This window comes from Alnus glutinosa, chromosome 10, assembly GCF_958979055.1.
Source record: "Alnus glutinosa chromosome 10, dhAlnGlut1.1, whole genome shotgun sequence".
NCBI classification, from domain to species: domain Eukaryota; kingdom Viridiplantae; phylum Streptophyta; class Magnoliopsida; order Fagales; family Betulaceae; genus Alnus; species Alnus glutinosa.
In genome coordinates this window covers 14,728,326-14,749,844 of record NC_084895.1, presented here as the reverse complement: position 1 = coordinate 14,749,844, position 21,519 = coordinate 14,728,326, and the positions used below count along the sequence as shown (strand labels likewise).

The window sequence follows — 21,519 nt, the reverse complement described above, 5'->3', positions numbered from 1 at the left end:
TTGATGAACTGGGGCTTGATTGGTTTGACCTGAGATGTTTTTGTCTTTTTGTCAGCCACGACCTATTGTGCAGGTCATCAAAATATAAGTAAAGAGAGTTCAAAATTGCAACAAGCAGCATAACTGCACACAAGCTAAACAAATAAGAAACTAAACAAGAAAAACAGAACGTTTCCTAAAACCGTACATTGTATCAAAACAACCCAGATTCAAAGGCATTATTCTATGCATTCAGAAACAGCTTCTTAGGATTAAATCTATGACCCCATTGTGGGCAGCCTCATCTAAAATAAAGGGGAAAAAGAAAGAAGGAAAAACACATTTGCCTCTTAAGAATTCAGGAGAAATATAAGATGTGCTTCCAGTGTCCTAAACAAGCTTTATCAGAATATTTTTGCTAATTACAATACTGTTTCCATTCTAGAGCTAACTTCTTTGACAGCAAGTGGTTCATACCACTGAGGGCCAAACCCAGCAGCTTTTCTTGCTTCCTCATTGAAAGGTGGTTTCAATGGTCCCCTGAAGTATGTCCTCACTATCGAGTGAAACTTCTGAATTGCTTCATTTTCCTCTAGCGTTTTGTCACTTTCTCCTGACCCACCTGGAGATGCCATGCTGCCCTGATCCCAAGTGGGATTTTCAGCCCTCAGGCAAAGATACTTAAACCATTTAACACCAGCAGCACAATGGGTAATCTCTTCTGGGTAAACCACTCTCTCTAGTAAATTTGCTGTCTCATTATCACCTCCATTGCGAAACCGAGAAATGGTTGTGGGAAGCACATCAAGTCCTCTTGCCTGTGTTCAAACTCAAATTTGTTATGATTTATAAAACATCATTCACTGATGGAACATTTGAACAACATAGAGAAAGGGTGTACTCCAGTGTTGCATTAAAACTAAATGAGCCCACACTATGTACAAGCCCGGTGATAGGATAAATATTTGGAGACGTTCAAGAAAATGGAGCCATCTCCACAAATGGTAGATAGGATTGATTCATCTCAAAAATCCTGAACCAAGTTGCATGATTTGTAACTATGGCTCCATTTCTTCAATGCCTGCAATCAGGACGATGGGTTTTTACCAGCAGATGTATGTGTGAACAAAAAAAAAATCAATTTCCATATGCTTTAAATAGCAATACTGATAGCCTAAGTTCATTAATTAGAAACTAAATTTGTGGAAACTAGATCCTTTTGAACGAAAGATATAGCTTGACTCAACCAAGTGATGACTCAGAAGTGATATATGTTGTAATGAAAAATTTAAACCATGTTGCTCCAAATGAATTCATTTTAAATTAAGAAAGTTGGTAAGGAAAAAACACCTCATGGACACAATGCTCAACTGCCAGACGTGCTAAGAGATCATTGGAAGTACCAGTAGCAGAGTCCCACAGGCCGTCGTGAGCTGGTAATGCTCCATAAAAAGAACCCAGCTCCTCTAGCCGTTCTGCAAGGAGAGTGAAGTGTCGGCCCTCATCCTGAGCCACCTTAACAAAATCGGTGAAGAAATCTCTTGGCATTGCAGCTTGCTTACCAAAGCGAGCTATTATATCCTATAAAATTACAGATTTACATGACAGATAAATAAGAGACAACACAAGAGATATATACAACAAGAAATTATGCATCTACAAGAGAATAGATGATGTACATGAACATGTATATGAATAAATGAGGGACGGTTGCCTCACATTCAGTTCTGACATGTAAAAACCAAATGAATATGAAGAAGGAGAAGGAGAAGGAAAAAGGAAAAAAAAGAAAAAGAGTTTGCAAGTGTATTTTCAAAAGCTATGTTTTGAATATATTAGAGTTTCAGATACCATAGAATTCCATATTGGATAATAACAATAGAAGTGAGTGATTAATCTCGTATTGTTGGGTCCAAAGTAGATTTAATTATTTTTGTGTAAGTTGGTGTCTCAAAATGTTTTATCAAAATCCAAACTTGGATGCTTCTCCATGTGTTTACCTATACATAATTTGTGTAGTACTACACTTCTGGGTTATGCAAAAATAGTTTAAGGACACTCCAAAAAAGAAGTGTTATATAAAAGAACTCCCTTAATATAACCTCATAAGGAGACAAGTTAAAGAAAAAGTACCCAAGACAAGTCAATAGCCCAGCTCTCAGTGTGCACAAGACTATGCACAATGGCCTGCCTACTCTGCAAGCTACCTGCTTTTCCAAGCTTCGGCATGAGACTCGGTGACACCAACTTAACCTGCACAAAAGATTCATTGATGTATTTCATTGAACAGTTAGCATAAAGTAGCAAATGGGCATGGAATATGCAAGTACATTTTAGTGTTATAAATGTCTATTAATCAGATTTTTTAATATGGTAAAAATTATATGAAAAGTTGTGTGAGTTTCAATTTTTAATTGAGAGTTAGCGGTTGAATCCACATTAACTCCCAATCAACTTTAAAACCTTCCACCATGTGAATAATGAACTTATTATTTTTGCAAAATGGTCATGGTTCTTAATTATTTGGAAGAGGTCCAATAAGAATATAAATATACTCATTTGTATCATCTCTCGATGTAATGTATAGACACACCAAGTCATTTATAGATCATAAAGTAATATACTTCAGAATATTTTAGGAAAGAAAGATGCATCTTTAGTGGAGGTTTGAACCCAATTATTATTTTATTGTAAAATTACTTTAAGTCATTCGACAAACAATTAAACTGTTGTATCCTAATGGGACAAGTCAAAAGACAATGTCTACTACTGGTTTTAGGGTTTTGATAACCGCAAAATGTTTCAATCTCCTTAAAAACAACGAAATTTTTGTATCTCAGCTTGACTGGTTTTAATTTAAACTTCCTATGATCACTAGCAATCTTAAAGAGAATGAAGTGGAACATAGAAGAATAATGATGGAGATCTCCACAAGCTTTTAAATGAAAACAAATAAGAGAACAAAGGATAAAGTATCATATAAAAGAAAGTCGCAAACTTTCAAACTTCCAAACTTTTTGTTGAGAGATTCCTTTTTTTTTTTTTATATGAATAATAATTTTATGAAGAAAAAAAAAAGGCAGATCCCTCGTACGCGAAGAGTAAACAAGAGAGTTGAGGCCTTAGCTGCTACTACAAACAAGAAAACAAATCAGATCTACCAGATTCCCTGACGGAAAATTGGGAACATATACAATAACCCAATCCAAAAGAGATTTAAAAAATGAGAATTTAAGGAACAGCACATTAGTCTCACTATCCTTAAAGAGTCGACAATTCATTTCTCTCCTTTACATTAAAAGAGCGGGTCTTGATGTGCCTCTTTTTGTTGAGAGATACTTTTATTTATATACTTTTAAATGCATCATGCATGGGTCCTATGGGGTGGGGGTGTGGAAAAACATTAGGAGGGAATAGAGAGATTTTTCTAGATTTGTTAGATATGAGGTGGGAGATAGGCTTAATGTATGATGTCTGGTGTGGAGATCAGACCCTGAAAGAAGCTTTCCTGGTGTTATATAGGATTGACAGCTTTAAGAAGGCCTCTGTGGCAGGCCATATGGTGGTGGCGAACATCTGTCAATGGAATATCACCTTTACCAGACCCGTACATGATTTGGAGTTAGAGATGGTCACCCTCTTTCTTCAACCTCTTGTACTCTATCATGTTGAACAGAGGAGATGGGCATATATCTTTCAGCTCCCCTCGACAGACATTCAAGGTCAGAGTGTTCTATCATGCGCTAAGCCCCCCTGCTGTTTTTCTTTCCCTTCGAAGAGCATATGAAAAAAATAAGGTGCTTACAAGAATGGCTTTCTTTGTATGGATAGCAGCATTAGGGAGGATACCAACCTTGTATAATCTAAGAAAGAGGCACATAATAGTGATAGATTGGTGTTACATGCCCAGGAACAATGTGGAACCCATCGATCATCTTTTGCTCCATTGCGGAATTGCTAGAGAATTGTGGGTATCAGTTTTGTGTTTTCGAGGAAGGGTGGAGTTATTGGCAAGTTTGGTAGTCATCGTAACTTAGAAGCTTGGAGGATGGCTCCCCATTGCGTGAAATGGTGTATCTAGAGAGAACGAAATTTCCGAAATTATATATATATATATATATATAATTTGGGTGCCTGGAAAACATAAGACTATTTTATCTACATGAAAGACTATTATATAGATATCCAACCCAAAAACCAGAGATCTTCATAATTTGCTTCAATGGGAAGACTGAATCGATAGATAGCCATAAGATATACCCATTTTCACATCCTTAGATACAATAATATAAAAACACCAAATCCTTAAAATATTATATATACGGAATGTTCGAGCAGAGAGGCAGTGGCTTTTGGGCTTCAGAATTCTTATAATATGATTATATATTTATTATATAATCAGTGATAGGATATTCAAAGAAGGCATTTGGGGGAGTTGAAGTGCACGTACGTTGGAGAGCCTGGCGGGGCGATCTGGGACGGGGAGGTCCAGGGACGGGTCGTATGGCTGAGTGATGGCCCCCTGGAGCCACAGAGAAGCGACTGAGTTGCCGAGCCGGGCTTTCTCGAATGGGTCCGCCGTGTTGAGGACTCCAAGCGCTGCTTCCACAAGGGTCTCGGCTCGGTCTTGCCGGCGGCTGATTTTCCCTGTCGCCATTCTGATTTGCCGATTGCAATGAATAAAATAATAGATTATTAGATTAATACATAAACAGCACAAACAGGACAGGAACTTGTCGCTTGTCGGAGGTCACGTGATCCTATAGAGGAGTATTTTATTTAATTATTTTATATATAACAATCTAGGACTAATAAATAATAAATCTTTGGTAAGAAATTATTTTTAGGTAAGTTTCATTGTAATATTTATAATCTTAATTAGATAATTCAGAGTTTATCGTTGTGGTATATGATCTTTAAAATAATTTTCTTTTTCTAATTTATTGTATTTTACAAATACTAGATACTGAGATAGTAAAAACTTAAAACTATTTTTAGTTTAAAAAATAATAATTAAAATTTAAGAAGTTCAAAAATATATGAGATAAAAATAAGGGAAAAAGATCAAAATAACCTTGTGTGATTTGAGGTTTTATAATTTAATTCTTTGGATTTCTAATTTTGTCAATAAATTTTTAAGATTTGAAAATGATAGCAAATGAGTTCTTCCATCAATTTTGGATAATTGTTCGTGTAGATTGGATATGAAAATTTTCTTTTATCCCTAAGAAAATGCTAAGAAATGAAAAATGAATGAAAAAAAAAGGGGAAAAAAAAAAGAGAGCCCTTTGGCCCCAAGTAATTAAATTCTATTCATCATTCACATCCCCCAAAGCCTATGTAGTGTGGTCTCCTTGACTCTCCCAATCAAAAATCTAATTTTTATGTATTAAATGAGGATCACGCCATATAGGCTTTAATGGGATGAGCGGTGATATATATTGGCCCGCTCCCACCTATATATTATGTTTCTTGTTGTTTTGGTTTGGTTTATAGAAATATGTACACATTTCAAGTGAGAGTTGAGAGGATTTCTACTTTCTCCAATATCTAGTTTAAAGATATTTGAAATCTAAAATTTCAGTTCTCCTGGAATTTTCTTTGCATCAAGGAGAGCATAAAGAGAAGCGTATACCACAAATTTCATATTTTTTAAAATATATAGAGCAGCAAAGGCATCATTTGGTGTTGTTAATATCTATAGAAAGAATAATAGTATTGTAAGCAGTAAATAGCATAATGGAACATCTGTTAAAGTGAAAACCAATTGCTTATTATACCTGTAGATGAAAAACAGATTGTGCTGTTAGGAGCTCCAACATAGCAAAAAGTAAACCAGTTGGAATATCGGAAGCCCTTGAATTTGGTGTATGCTATAAGCATTAGCATCAACCTATCATCATAAACCAAGGCGACCAACATCTAGAAGTTACAAGAAAAATGATAGTTGAATTAATGGTGAGAGATATCCAGTAAAATTGGAGCATAAACTGAAGCGCATCCCTAAAATCATGCAAATCTAAACTCTAAAGGGCTTAGCCAATACAATGTATCACTGCTCTTTTATTTCAAACTAAGCTAATTAAACAAAAATAGGCATTGATGTTTATAATGGAATTATTCAACTGCCAAATCTTTTAATTGATTATTTGTCGATAAAGTGACATGTTGGAAGCTTATATGTAACAAAGAGTTGAACCAAAATGAATACCCGTGCATTAAGGTAGTTCTCGGAGTGTTGTTGCCAGCTTGGGTCTTCCGCTTAATATTTGCTCCGAGTTTCACCAAGTGCCAATTTTCACTCTGTTTACACAATTATATATCATTAGAAATGAAGAAAGAACGTAAAAAATTAATAATTTACTAACAATTGCTCCTAATATGTGAAGAATCACGAATCTAATGCCCTAGATTTTTTTTTTTTTTTTTTATAAGCTCTGAACCTCTGTCCCCTGTTTCTTCTGTACTTCAATTGGTTCTGCTACTTCTGTATCAAAAATAGGGATATTGAGAGATAAAAAAATGAAGGAGGTGAAGGTGAAGAAGGTGGGTACTCAAATTTCTTTGAAGAATTTAGATAAAGTGGTGACCTAAATACCTGAATAAATCGAAGATCCATGGGTGTTTTAATTTTTTCTTAGTTGAGGCAGTCAGATATAATAATTTTCATTTTCTTCATTTAATTTTTATAAGTTTTGAATCTGTCCCCTGTTTCTTCTGCGTTCTAGTACTTCTGCATCTAAAATTTAACAACCACGACATACTGAGAGAGAAAAATGAAGAAAATGAAGATGAAGAAGATGGGTATTTCAAGTTCTATAAAGGATTAAGATAAAATAACGAGTAATGTACCCGAATAAGTCGAAATGCATGCATGGGTGCTTGAATTTTCTCACTCTTGAGGAAGTTACCGTAAATCTAACTCTCGAATGTGAGCGATCTTGGCCCAATCTTTACTTGACTATCCATAAAACATTTAAAACATACTATATAACTATGAAAATATGCAGAAGTTCCAGTCATTCCTCCTTGAAACTTTTTACATATAGACCCCTCTATAATAATATTTTTGAATGATGGCTCAGACATATGTGCATACAATCACTCCATTACAGATATGACATCTACACATAAGTCTTAAGCAAGAAAACATGGCATCTTACTCTTCCATACTAGGATATCATCCTTCAACATAATACTCACAACACCATCTCTAATCGTATTTCAATTTCATGCCTTGAACATCAGTAGATCATGTGAACACTAAAGTAAACTCTATTATGCTAACACATCTTTCTTGAAGAACAATAACAGTCAACCTTCTTACTCATAGACATGTCATTCCTCGTACCTGGGTAATTATGAATCCTTGTACATTCAAGTTCAATGTTTCTTAAACACATGCAACCATCTGATAGAAATATACATAAGCTCTTTTCATTTAAGACACTAATGCATACTAATACGTCTAGTAAAAACTACTCATAGCATAAACATCGCACTCATAAAACAATGCTATATATGATATGCATGAAACTGGGTTTATTAGGGCTTAGGTCCCCCACGATGTTGATAACTGCTATTTAACTGTGTTTACTGCATTCTATTATTGTTGTATTGTTGTTGTATGTATGCTCTATGCTGTATGCTTGACCAGTATATGTTTCACTACTGTATCATGCTGTAAAATCATGCTATTACTAAATCATGTTCTCTTAAAACTAAACAAATCCAACATTTCATCACACACTTTGAAATCATTAAAATCATAGTTTCTCCATAAAACATAAACAGTTTCAACATGACATGTTCTCAAACAATTTGCATAATTTAAATCTCAACTGCAGCACACACACAAACACTTTAAATCAATTCAACACACTTCACTCATGCATCAATTTTTAAACATCATTGATATAATTGAACATAATCAAACTATTCAAATTATCCAAAACATATAATTCATCATATAGTTGGTTCGAATTCATAAAACAATATACACTTTACAAATCCATAATATATATAAAAATATATATTTTTTCAGTGAGTAGAATACTCACCTCAGATCGCTTGTAATCCCAATTCCAAACAATTCTAAGCTCAACCGTAAGGTGCCGCTAAAAAAACAATACATTGCATTATTTAATATTCTAACCAAATAATCACACTAGGTAGCATTTTGAATCGCTTAAAAGCTACATTGCTAATTTACCCATAAAATCCTAAAATTCCTAAATATTTATCCATAATTCCTAATCACTTTATGAAACCCAATATTGCTAACCCATGAGCATTACTTAGGGTTAATCACAATAAAATAGCGCTTTAACAAATTACCCAAAAACTAGGGTCTATGAAAAACTTACCAAAAAAATTTACCAAGCCAAGACCAAATGCTTGGGAAACTCCTAGCAACTCCAAACCACAAAAAAGCTAGAGAAAATACCAAGTTAAACTCATTTCTACAAAATTTATCAAAAATCTCCAAAAATGCAAATTTAGCAATTGACCTCAAAACATTCGGTCAAAACGTAGATCAGGCTTCGAGGATTACTTTACTGAAGTCGGATCTAAGATTGGACGGCTAGATTTCAAGATATCACAGTTTTTAGGTGAAAAACCGTATAGAAATAAGAAGAAAAATGGAGCTGCCGAGAGAGAAATGGGTGTTATGCCCTCTTTAAAATGGACCCCGTCTAGACTGGCATCACAAGCCATCTGGATGCGCATAAAAGGAGGTGTATGCCTCACGCAGAACATGTACCGTCCGGACGGGCATTAGCTCTCGTCCGGACGGGCGTCCACTTGTGGACATGCGCCCAAGAAGGACCGTCCGGACGCCCACAATATAGGGTCGGAACGCACTATATATATTTATATATTTTGTATTGTTTTCTTCATTTATTCACTTTTCAATTCATTTTCTCATTTCTTCCTCTTTTATAATTTATTTCTTTGGACCATAAAATACTCTCTGGGCGTCCTATTGTATTTTCCAGTAGTCAAATTAATTTTAGTCATTTATCCATTAAATTTTATTCTTACAATGATAAATAATATTTGGGACATCACACCTTCGGGCAGAGATGCCAAATTCAAGCATTCATGAATTTCAAGCACTTGAAGTGATTTGTAGCTGTGGATCTACTTCTGTATAGCCGTCAAGCTTTCACTTTCCAAAATCTCGAGCTTTTATAGAGTGGTAGCATGTTGAAGCCCCAAGGGGATAGACAACAATTTTGGAAGTCTTGAGAAGCAAAGGGAGAGGAGGCTCGTAAGGCCTTGCCATTGCGTCCCATCCTCATTATTGGCTACCTCAAGCTCACGACAAGACGCAAGATCTAGGTTTCGAAGGGCAGTGAGATGTTGTATGCTTGGGGAGAGAGACTTTAATCTATAGCAATCAGATATCTGCAAAGACTCAAGAGAAGTGAGGTTCTATAGTGGCAAAGTTTCTAAGTCTTCAATGGAATAGAGTTGTAGAGACTTCAATTTTGAGAGAGGAGTGGATGAAGAGGACGCTATTGTTGACGTTGGGCTTTGCGGTGCTTCCATATTCATCATCATTGTCTATTGTAATGGCTTCCAGCTAGTATTGCCTAGGGCACATTCTTCAAGGTGCAGAAACATTGGCATGGAAGTCAACTTTGGGCAAAGTGAAATCCTTAAGTGTGAGAGACGAGGAAAGGAAGGGAGTAAATGATGCTCCGTTATTTCAACATAATTATCACTATCACTATTGAGCTCCACAGAAGAATCCCTCCTCCTCCTCCGCCATCCTTTGAGATTAGGGCAACGATAGAGACTAATTTCCTTGAGCGATGGGAAAAATGGTGTTGGCGCCGTTGAAGAAGAAGAGAACTCATTGCTATCACCATCTTCTGATATGTACTCCAGAGACTCCAACCACAAAAGAAAAAGATACTTGAGAGAAGGCAGTTGACTCAACGTTGGCAGATACTGGCAGTTCCAAGAATACTCTAATCGAAATTCAACAAGATTTGTGAGTAACAAAAGCCAACTTGGAAGCCTTGAAACCTGATAGAATTCTAAGGAAAGCTGTTTCTCAAATTTGGGTTTTCGAAGCCTTCCAATGACGCTTCATTAGAATTATTGGCATCATCTCAATTTCTCAATCGTATTGACAAAGTACGAAGATGTTGTTTCTCCTTTAGATTTGCACCCTTACATTCTAACGCAACACCTTTCCCATGTCCCAGATTTACAATCTCTAACCTTCCTCTTAGCATATATAATCTGTGTAGTTCTTGTAAAACACTACTATCACTATGTCTGGAGTGAGAAACCGAGTGGACCAAAAATGTGGATGACGTCAGTTAGTTGCCCCAATCCAACTGGCATATAAGTCAAACCACTTCCATTTATCTCAAGATACCTGAGGTTGACTAATTTTTTAATGTCTCTCGGCAATTCTTTTAATGACCTATAATAGGAGAGTTTTAGTGTTTGCAAATTTTGCAATCTGGTTATAGAATCAGGCAGTTTCTCCATTCTTTGGTTTTCAGAAAGATCAAGATATCTTAAATGCTTCAGCTTCCCAATAGAGCTTAAATTTTGCAACCTATCAATTTCTGAATAACTATAAATCTGATGCAAATCCAACATGCGTAAGAACTTGGAACTTGAAAAGGTTGCATCATAACCAATATTAGCCTCAAAGTTCTCGCCAAGGTAAAGAAATGTTCACATCCTAGTTGCTTTACACAATAAAGTTGGAACTTCATATGAAGTGCTTATATGGTAAGCAATTGATACTTGACGAGTTTTCTTATCAATGTTTATCTCCATATCATCTAATGTGCTGATCAACGATCATGCCACTAATATGGCAAGATCATGCATGAGGTCGTGTATTTTGCATCCAATTATGTCATCAAACTTATCCATTTTAACTTCTTGAAAGAATGATCTCCAGAGTAAATCCATAAAATACTCATGACCAACATCTTCCAAGTATCAGTTTTGATTCGATAACTTGATAAACCCTTGTGCCATCCAGAGCTTAATCAGTGTTGATTTATCAATCTCGTAATCCTTTGGAAACAAACTACAATAAGCCAAGCAGTGCTTCAAATGTGAAAGAAGTTGATCATAACTCAACTTCAAAGTTGGTAAGATGTCATTTTCTCTCTGAGATATTTTTGAGAGTTCATTGTTCTTAAAAGTCAACCACTCTGTTTCTGAATTTTTAAAGTACAATAAGCTTCCCATTGTCCTTATAGCGAGAGGGACACCTACACACTTTTTTACAATCTCCTGCCCAATTGCTACAATTCTTGAATTTTTCGACTCTTGTCCTTTCTCAAATGCCATCTGCTTAAATAAAGACCATGATTTGTGCTCATCTAAACCCCTTAGTAAATATGGTTTAATTGTGCAGGTAATATTTGCAACCTTTTCACTATGTGTAGTTACTAATATGCTACAGCCTTTCAAATCAAACCACTCTTTAGGATCCTCATTCCACACATCATCCAGTACAATTATTTCTTTCCATCAATTTATTTTCGAAGAGCATTGATCAATGTATTCATTTCAACCTTTTCTATTTTCTTGCCTGTTGCAGATTCTAAGATTTTTCCAACAATGATTTCAACATCAAAGTTATTGGAGACACAAACCCACATTTTTAGCTCAAAATGTTTTTTTAATTTTGTCATCATTGAATATAAGTTGGGCTAGTGCAGCCTTTCCTAATCCACTGATACCAACAATTGGAAGGATCGAAACATTCTCTTCAACGTTGGATTCCATTAGACGTTCTATAACTTCCTTCTAATCATCCTCTCTACCAATAACTTCTTCTGCACGTACAAAAGAATAAGTGTCATCCATCTTCTTATTCCAGATTGGTATCTCTTCATGGCTCAACTTTAAGTGGAAATCCTTGGCGGTTGCATTAATGGAATCTAACCTCTCTCTTATCGCCTTAATCTTATGACCCATTTTGAAAGCATATAAAAGCTGGTTTGATTTGGAAAAGAAAATGCGTACCTGTAACATTCAACACTAAAGAGTAGGTTAATCAAAATTACATGGATCAGACTCATTAATGTGACATTATTACTACTAGTTCTATTATTAATATATATATATATATATAGACACACACACATTACATGGATCAAACTCATTATTGTGACATTTTTTTTTTTAATTCTAAAAAATTTTCGAGAACACTAGAAAATGGATTCCACGGTCGCATGTTGCATGGTTTTTTGCATGGGATTTGAATTTTATTTCAATCCCAATCCTACTTTGCCAAGTAAATTTCATGGATAAAAGATATTATTGCCCAAGTATCCACCTTTCATTCACCCAAGCTGATGTGGCATGACCCTCTAACGAAAAAAACGCATTTCCATCCATCAAATGCTATCGGAGGGACCACGCCACATCAGCTTTGATAGATGAAATGTCAATACTTGAGCATTATATAGCATTTTCTCAATTACATGTGATTAAATGTTTGAAATTATTTTGAAAGAAATTTTACCCTAACCGTCCCTCTAGTGGTGTTTTTGTCCAAAGTTTAATTTTAAGCCCTAAATGAAATCCTAATGAAACTATGACTCAAACCCGAATCACTTTTCAATTAGAAAAGAAAAACCCCAACCTTAAGTACCCTATATTCGACCAACCCCTTTAATCCCCCTCACTTTTTCATTCTTTCAAAATTTTAGGGAAAAATATACTTTAGCCCCTAAACTACTCCTACTACTTTAGCATTTATACTACCAAACTTTAAAAAGCGACATTTGAGTCTCTAAAACAGCCTCTCCATGTCAAACAAGTCACTTCGTTAGCAGTTGGTGTTAAAATAGGTGGAAAAGCAGACACGTGCACTGCAGGTGACTACTTTTTAAATATTTATAACCAAAATATCCCCAAAAATATAAAAAATAAATGAAATGACAAAAAAAAAAAGTAAACTTTTAAACTGATTCTTTTTAAAAAAAAACAAAATAAAAAATAAAAACAATTTGGGCAACAAAACACTAGGGGTGGTCAAACTACACCCACAGCTCCACCCCTAAAATCCAAAGAACGTGGTTGAACCACCCTCCCCTTTCCTTTTTTTTTTTTTTTTTTTTTTTTTTTGTAAAACTCTTCTTTTTCTTTTTTTCTTTTTTATCTCATTTTTGTAATAATTTTTTTTTTTTTAAAAAAAATATTTGCTTATTATTTGTTTTTTTTTTTTTTTAAAAAAAAAAATTTTATGGGTATTTTGGAAAGTTAAATGCAAAAATAGTCACGTGCAGCGCACATGACTACTTTTCCATATATTTTGACGCCAATTACTAATGGAGTGGCTTATTTCACATGAGATATAAATTCCCAACAAATTGGTTTATAGGAAACTCTTACAAACCATTCTCTAAAAGTGATACATATCATTAAGTTATTATAAAAGTATGTGAGAAGCGCATGCTATTAAAACATGTGATACTCACATATTAAATTATACATGTCACTTTTAGAGAATGGTTTGTAGAATATTTCTTACAAACCAATTTATAGGGAATTTGTGTCATTTAAGATGGGATGGTAGTTTAAAAGGGCCCAAATATAACTTTTTAAAGTTTGGGGACATAAATGCAAAAGTAGTGGTAATTGAGGGAGCTAAAATGTATTTCTTTCCAAAATTCTACAATGAGCAAAAACATCAAAACCCAAACACCAATTCAACTAACCCTTATATATTTTCTCTAGAAAATTTCATACTTCTCTTCTAAGATTTATGGCCAAGAAAATTCAAGCAACAAGTTTTCAATCTCTTCAATCTCTTACCTCCCAAGTGTGAGTATTTCAATTTTCTTAGAGCTCTTTATGCAAAGTTTAATTTCTTAGTTTTAGTTTTGATGAAACTATGTGTTTTATTTACTAAGCTTATGTAAGTTTATATCAATTATGTGATTTTGCATGAAATTGTTGTCTTTTTAATTAGTTGATAATTAATATGCATGATAATAAACATTAGAGACACAAAACGTTGTCTGATTATCAATGTTGTTTACCACGTGCACTAATTGGATTTCACATGATATAGATTTACATAAAATCATAACTTGGTATCTAAAGCGGATAAAGGCATATTGATTCATGTAGATTTTGATTTGATTACATGCAAAACATGGCATTAACATCATCAAAAACCACTTGGTGATTCGATTAGGCCCTTAACCGAATGGATAGGCATAATTTTAATATTAAAGTTTCAAATTTGATTAGATATATAATTTTTAGTTTATGATTGGATGCATTCTATTGGACAAAATCACTTCTATGTGATGATGCATTTTATCAGAGATTCAGTTATTTTCAGTCTTCATTTCAAAGCTATGTTTCTAGAAGATTCTGCGCAGATTCCAAGTAAGAGCAATTGGATCCTTTGCATCCGTCCAGACAACGTGATATTCTATCCGAACGCTCAATTGTCAAAGCATCATCCGTTCAAACGACGAGAACTTTTCGTCTGGACCTTCCTCTGTGTTGAGAAGCTTCGAATTGCTCCAGGTTGCATCCATTCGAACGTCTTAGCAACACGGCCTAACGCCTTTCAGTGTTCGGCAAGGAAAAGGATTTCGTTCCAAAATACAGATATGGGAAGACAACTGCAATCGTCCGAACGATGTGTGTTCCCATCCGAACGCTATCCTTGATAAGGCAAGTTGTGCATACAAAGTCCAATCGTCTGGATGTCAGTCTCCATGTCTAGACGCTCAAGCCTTAATATGGAAATTGCGTGCACTTGAAGTGCAGCCATCTGAACGTTAGGGCAACACCATCCGGACACGGCTCTATTCAAGAAAGAATTTCAAGTGAATTTGGAAAGCCGATCGCACAGTTATCCGTCAGGACACCTTCAGCCACTGTCCGAACGCCGCCTAGGAAAATCACATCAGACGCAATTTAGGTTTCTGTGGCCTATAAATAAAGACTCTTAGGCATGTATTTTGTAAGAATTCTATAGTGAATTCCGTAATGCTTAGAGAGTTTATTTTAAAAGTTATTATGCTGATTCGCTCACTCTCAAGCCATTGTGAAGTTCTGTTGCTATGCTGAACTGAAGTCTATCTTAAGGGTTGGCCCTAAGGCAAATGATTCCATTGAAGATCCCTTCAAGTAAATGACTTTGTTAGGAGGCGTTCGTGTTGGGTTACACGTCATAGTTCAAGGTACAACCACTGCATAAAGGTATGTGAGTGTTACTGCTTTGTAACTAGCTTTGTCATCTGAATAATGGATATCCTGGGTTTGGCTGCCCCGGAGTGATTTTTCTCTTAATTGAGTTTCCACTTCGTCAACAAAATATCTGTTTCTTTAATTTCCACATTGCGATATTTTGTTGCACACTATTGTATACACTTGGTAAATTAGAAGTCATCTTTAATTTTCATATTTAATCATGTAGCCGGCCAATGGTTTTGTGATTTAAATTTCAAAATCTTATGTACATGTTGAGGAAACAAGTAAGGATCGGCCAAGACTTTCTAGTCTTCCTTCGTGGTCTCCCCCTCTCTCCATTACCACTAAAGTGAAGCTGATTTTTCTGTCCTTTTGGTCTTAAGTATATCCTTGTCATGTCCTGTTTTTCCTCTCGTTGCAGTGGTCTGATTCATGGTGGAGGAGTTGTCGGAAAGGTGGGGTAAGTTCACCCATGATGATGATGAAAGAATGGGTGTTGCTTTGGATGGCGAGGACATTGCACCTTTGGTGCAAAAAGGAAAAGAGTGCCTGATAGGGAAACTGTTAGCAGATAGAATAATGTCGAAGGTGCACCTTCGTGCTCCTTTACTTCGCATTTGGCGTCCCGGAGGTAAGGTATCTTTCCAAATCATAGGTGGTAACTTGTTTGTAATGGAGTTTGAGGAAGTTTGTGACAAGCTCAGAATCTTGGAAGGTTGCCCCTGAAATTTTCGATGGTTTTCTTATCATCTTGGCTGACTTTGATGGTTTCACACATCCCTTTGAAATGGTCTTCAAGTATGCAAGCTTCTGGGTTCGGATGTATAACCTTCCTTTGGTGTGTATGGGGAAGAATGTAGGGTATAAAATAGGGGCATCTGTAGGGGAGGTGGAAGACGTGGATATTGTAGACAAGGACCCAGGTTGAGGGGAATTCCTCCGAGTGAAAATCAAGCTCTACCTCAAGAAGCCTCTGGCACATGGAAGAATTCTTCATGTTAATGGTCAATCTTTGTGGATAGGGTTCAAGTGTGAGAAACTAACAAGGTTTTGTTATAAGTGTGGGGTAATCTTGCATGGGCAACAAGGATGTCGAGGGTAGGTAGCACCAGCAACACCAAACAAGAGGCCTATGGCCAATGGCTACGTGTTGCTTATCCTATTTGTAGAAACCAAGGAGATATGTCATACCAGCGACAGCCCCATGGTAGTGGGGTGGGAAGGAATTTCAGCCATGTCCAACGGAAGGACGATGAAGGGCTTCCTTTAGAGGAAGGTTCTGGTAGCGAAGAAAAAGGTTATCTTAGCTGGAGTCCTAGGTTTAGATGGAGTTTTCCAGTCAAGTGCGAGGTTTGAAGACGTGCATTAATGGTAGGGATAATCAACAATCAAGTCGCGTGGATTCGATGTCTGATCATCAGATCATACAGGATGATGAGCGGATGAAAGATAGTGACACGAAGGAGTTTTTGGGTGCTTACGTTGGTCAAAGACTGGTTGATAGCCTGGGCCTGGACTCTCAAACAAGGCAAGAGACTGTAGTGCGGATAAATAGAAAAGGAAGTGAGGAAATTAACTTGGACTTGGGTAATTATGAGAACCCAAATTCCAAGGAGGGTTCTCTCTTGAATTTCGGTGTTCTGGATCCTTTTGTTATGGGCCATAACTTGGTGGGCTCCAGTATATTTAAGGAGAAGGAAGTAAATGCTGGTGAGGTGGCCCAATTATAAAAAGCCCTAAGTTATTGTGTTAATTTTGTATGTGGGGATAAGGATACATGTGGCAGATCTTTAGAAGGTTTGGTGGATTCTTATCCATAAGTGTCTCCTCCCAGCTCGTGCTATCCAGAGAACTCTAAAAAAAGAAACAATGTGCTTCCAGAAGCTGCTCACTACAGGGGAGGTAAAGGTTCGTGGAAGAAGAAGGCTAGTTCTCCTCTAGAGTCATCCCAAGGAGGAAAGCTTAGAAGTGTTTTGTAACAAATGTAAAAAAGAAGAAGGGGGAGATAGAGGTAGGTCAGCTTTTTCCAAGAAAGGTAAGTTGGATTATGAAGATAATTTTTCACCGGATGAAGCCCAGGCAGTGGCTGGTTCCCAGCCGTGCCGAACACCATGATCGTGATCAGTTGGAACTGTCGGGGGCTTGGGAACCCCCAGACAGTTCGGTTCCTCTGCTGGTTGGTGAAGGAAAAGCGCCCAGACTTGGTTTTCCTCATGGAAACCATGCTGACCCAAAACGTGCAGAGAAGATTTAGTTGTCTTTAAGGTTTGACTACTGTTTTGCTATTGATTGTGTTAGTAAAAGTGGTGGTTTCATTCTATTGTGGAATAATTCTTGTTCGGTGAATATTCAAAACTTTAGTAAAACACATATCAATGCAGTGATTCAGAGGCAGCAAGATAATTTTTTGTGGAAATTTTAGGGATTTTATAGGAATCCGGATGTGACTAAGAGAGAGTAGTCCTGGGAGCTCCTTCGATATCTCTCCAAATTCCAGCCATGTCCATGGCTTTGTGTAGGTGATTTCAATGAAATCATCTCACTTTCTGAAAAATCTAGCAAGGTAGCCAGGCCTTCTTCTCAAATGGCTTCTTTTAGGAAGGCTCTGGAAGACTGTAATTTAGTTGATCTAGGCTTTGTTGGTTTGAAGTTTACGTGGTGGAATGGTAGACATGGACAATATTCAAACAAGGAATGGCTAGATAGAGCCTTGGCAAATCCGGAATGGAGTTCAGTTTTCAATGTGGTGCAAGTGGATATTTTAACTAGATGCTGCTCGAATCATCATCCGGTTCAAGTTAATTTCTCAAATGCAAATTCTAGAAACTGCCAGAAAGGTTGAGCTTTTCTTTTTTAGGCAGGATGGACTAAGCACAAGGATCATGGGGGGATTATAAAGCAAGTTTGGAGACCAAAGAAGAGGGAGGAATGCCGTTGGTAGAGGCTTGATGTCAACTTGTAGAATTGTAGAAAAACCCTCAAGGTTTGGGCTAGAAATCAAAAAGAACCTGAGGAGATTTTTATAAAGGAAAAACTGTCTATGTTACACCATCTCCAACTTGCGGAGTCCTTGGATAATGAAGAGGTTGAATTGACTATGCAAGAGGAACTTCATGCGTTTCTTGAATTGGAGGATCTTAAATGGAGGCAAAGAGCCAAAGCTAATTGGTTGCAGAATGGGGATTGGAACACCAGGTATTTTCATGCCTGTGCATCTCAAAGAAAACAAAGAGCTAAAAAGATTAAAAATCTGGATGACCAGTGGTGCACTACTCAAAATCAAATTGAGCTTGCCTTCATTTCCTATTTCTCTAATATTTTCAAAGCTGGAAATGTAGTAGACATGGAGGATTGTTTGGATGCTGTTGGAAAAAAGGTGACTGATGAGATGAACTCAAGGCTGCTAGCTGAACCTATAGTTGAGAAAATCACCACAACAATGCAGGGTATGTCTCCTTTAAAGGCCCCAGGCCCAGATGGCTTTTCTGCCTGCTTTTACCAAGCCAACTGGGCTGCTGTTCATTCTGAGGTATGCCAAGCTGTCTTGCATTTTTTTCAATTCGGGCAGATTGGGTGATGGAATCAAAACAACTCACATTTCAGGCCAATCAATCTTTGCAATGTAATTTATAATTGATTTCAAAGGTGTTAGCCAATCGTTTAAAGCCTATTTTGTCTCAAATCATTTCTTGTGTGCAAAGTGCTTTTTTACCTAATAGATAGATTTCTGATAATGTCATTATAGCTTTTAAGACTTTGTGTACTATGCAATACAGATTGTGGAGTAAGGAAGGGTATATGGGGTTGAAGCTTGACATGAGTAAAGCATATGATAGGGTGAAGTGGAGATATCTGAAGGCTGTAATGCTTAGAATTGGTTTTAATGCTCGATGGGTTGATCTTGTTATGAATTGTGTCACCTTTGTCAAATACTCTGTGTTAATCAATGATAATCCGGTTGGTAACATCTAGCCTTCCAGGGGTCTTAGACTGGGAGACCCTATCTCCCCTTATTTGTTCCTGATTTGTGCAGAAGGCCTCAGCTCTTTGATTGGGAAAGCGGAGAGAAAAGGTTATGGGTGTTCCCTCTTCCCCAAAAGGCCCAAAAATTAGCCACATTTTCTTTGGTAATGACTGCATTCTCATGACTGCATTCTCTTTTGTAAGTCAAATGTTGTTGAATGGAGAAGGTTGATGAGAATACTATAAAGGTATGAGCAAGCCTCTGGTTAGAAATTAAATGTCAATAAAACCTCGGTGTTTTTTTAGTCGCAATACATGTTTATCAAGGAGGCAAGAGATCCTTCATGAGTCGGGACTAGTTGAAGCTCATAGAATTGATGTTTATCTTGGCCTTCCTTCTTTTGTGGGCAAATCTAAAATTCAAACTTTCAGTTACATCAAGGATAAGGTGATCAAAAGGCTCTCAAATTGGAAGAATCAATTTCTCACTCAAGCAGGAAAGGAAATTTTGATAAAAGCTATTGTTCAGGCTATTCCTTCCTATTCTATGGGAGTTTTTAAAATTCCCACATCTTTATGCAAGGAATTAAATGATTTGATGCAAAACTTTTGGTGGAATCACATGTCTAGAAATTTTGAAATTCATTGGATGAGTTGGAGGAATATGGGGATATCTAAGGCCTTTGGTGGTTTGGGTTTTAGGGACTTGATAATTTTTAACCAAGCCGCCCTTCTTGCTAAGCAAGGCTGGCACATCATTCAGAATCCGAATTCTCTTGTCTCTAGACTGCTTAGAGCTAAATATCATCCTCATTCTAGCTTCTTGGACTTTAGGACTGAGCCTCGATCTTCTTTTGTTTGGAGGAGTATTTGTAGTGCTAAGGCTTTGTTGAAACAAGGCCTAGTATAGAGGGATGGTAATGGATTTTCTATCAACATTTGGAAGGATCACTGGTTGCCCACCCCTATTACTCATGAAGTTCAATCTCCCTAGAGGCTTGTGGGCTAGCTTGACGTGGTGGGGGAGTTCATTGACCATAATCGAGGTGTCTGGAAGGAAGACATTATTAGAGAGAATTTCTTTCAGGAAGAGGCTGATGTGATCTTTAATATCCCTCTTAGTCCATGTCTTCCCCCTGATCGGCTAATTTGGAAGGATTCAAAAGATGGCAAGCTCTCGGTCAAGATTGCTTACCATTTGGTTTTGTGCCTTAATGACCTTTTTAAGGGGCAATGTTCTAGGGGATTGGAAGAGAAGTTAATTTGGAAGTTCCTTTGGAGTTTAAAGGTTCCAATCAAGTAGAGACCTTTACTTGGCATGCCTGCCATGACATTCTGCCCACTAAGTCCAATCTTTTGAAGCGTAAAATGATTGAGGAAGACATTTGTCCTTGCTGTAACTTGGAGAAGGAGACTTTATTTCATGCTATTTGGCTTTGCCCTGTGGCCCAAGATGTATGGGGGGACTCTAAGTCTTGCTTTCAGAAGTGCAGTATGCTTTGTAATTCTTTTAAATGCCTTTTTGGGAATGTATGTACAGATTCTCCAAAGAAGATATAGAACTCTTTGTTAATATTGCATGTAAGATCTGGCTTAGAAGAAATGTTCTCATTTTTGAAGGTTTTTCTAAACATCCTTCGGATGTCCTTAAATCAGTGATGATTTCCTTGCAAGACTATCGTAATTGTTTGTGCCGTGACAACACTAATGGGCAAGAGCCGAATGCATCTACAGTTTGTAAGTGTCAAGTGTGGTCAGCTACTCCTCCAAACTTCATCAAAATCAATTAGGATGCGGTTTAAACTCTAGTAGAGGCTGTGTTGGTTTTGGTTTGGTGACCAGGAACTGTAATGGTGTTTTTTTTGTTGCCAAATGTATTGTGTACCCTCAGAATATAGAGGCAAAATCAGCGGAAGCCTTGGCAGCTTTTTGGGCAATTAGATTTTGTGTGGAGATGGAGTTTCGTGAGGTAATCTTTGAGGGAAATGCGGCTCAGGTGATTGATGAGATTTGTTCCCCTCTTCCTCATCTTTCTAAATCTGGCCATGTTACTGAAAGTATTACCCATGACATTTATCACTTGACATCTGCCAAATTTGTTCACATTACAAGGGAAGGAAATGTGGTTGCTCATTGTTTAGCAAAATTGGCAGTTGACCAAAATTTATCTTTTCGTTGGATGGTTGAGCCACCGGCTTGTATTGTAGTTTTATTGGTTAGAGAACGTTTGCATCTCTAGATTCTATTTAGAATCACCTTTGTACTTCTCCAGCTTAATGTGAAGTTTATTCTTCCGCTAAAAAAAAAAAGTAAGGATCGGCCAAGGGTAGAATTTACCCCAACCGAACCATACTTAGTTCTTAAATA

General features: G+C 36.8%; 1 protein-coding gene across 2 annotated transcripts; it reads right to left on the bottom strand.

Moving 5' to 3' along the window:
* Positions 1 to 162: 162 nt before the first annotated feature.
* LOC133879307 (uncharacterized) lies at positions 163 to 4,665 on the bottom strand. Of its 2 annotated transcripts, XM_062317836.1 has the most exons (5): positions 3,833 to 4,052; positions 3,472 to 3,749; positions 2,113 to 2,232; positions 1,330 to 1,560; positions 163 to 797 (listed from the first exon to the last, which is right to left on the bottom strand). In XM_062317836.1, the coding sequence occupies exons 2-5, from the start codon at positions 3,553 to 3,555 to the stop codon at positions 402 to 404; spliced, it is 831 nt and encodes a 276-aa protein (XP_062173820.1). In that variant the 5' UTR covers positions 3,556 to 3,749; positions 3,833 to 4,052; the 3' UTR covers positions 163 to 401. The 2 variants fall into 2 exon arrangements, with proteins under 2 accessions (XP_062173820.1, XP_062173819.1); XM_062317835.1 differs by lacking the exons at positions 3,472 to 3,749; positions 3,833 to 4,052 and adding an exon at positions 4,430 to 4,665.
* Between the last annotated feature and the right edge of the window lie 16,854 nt (positions 4,666 to 21,519).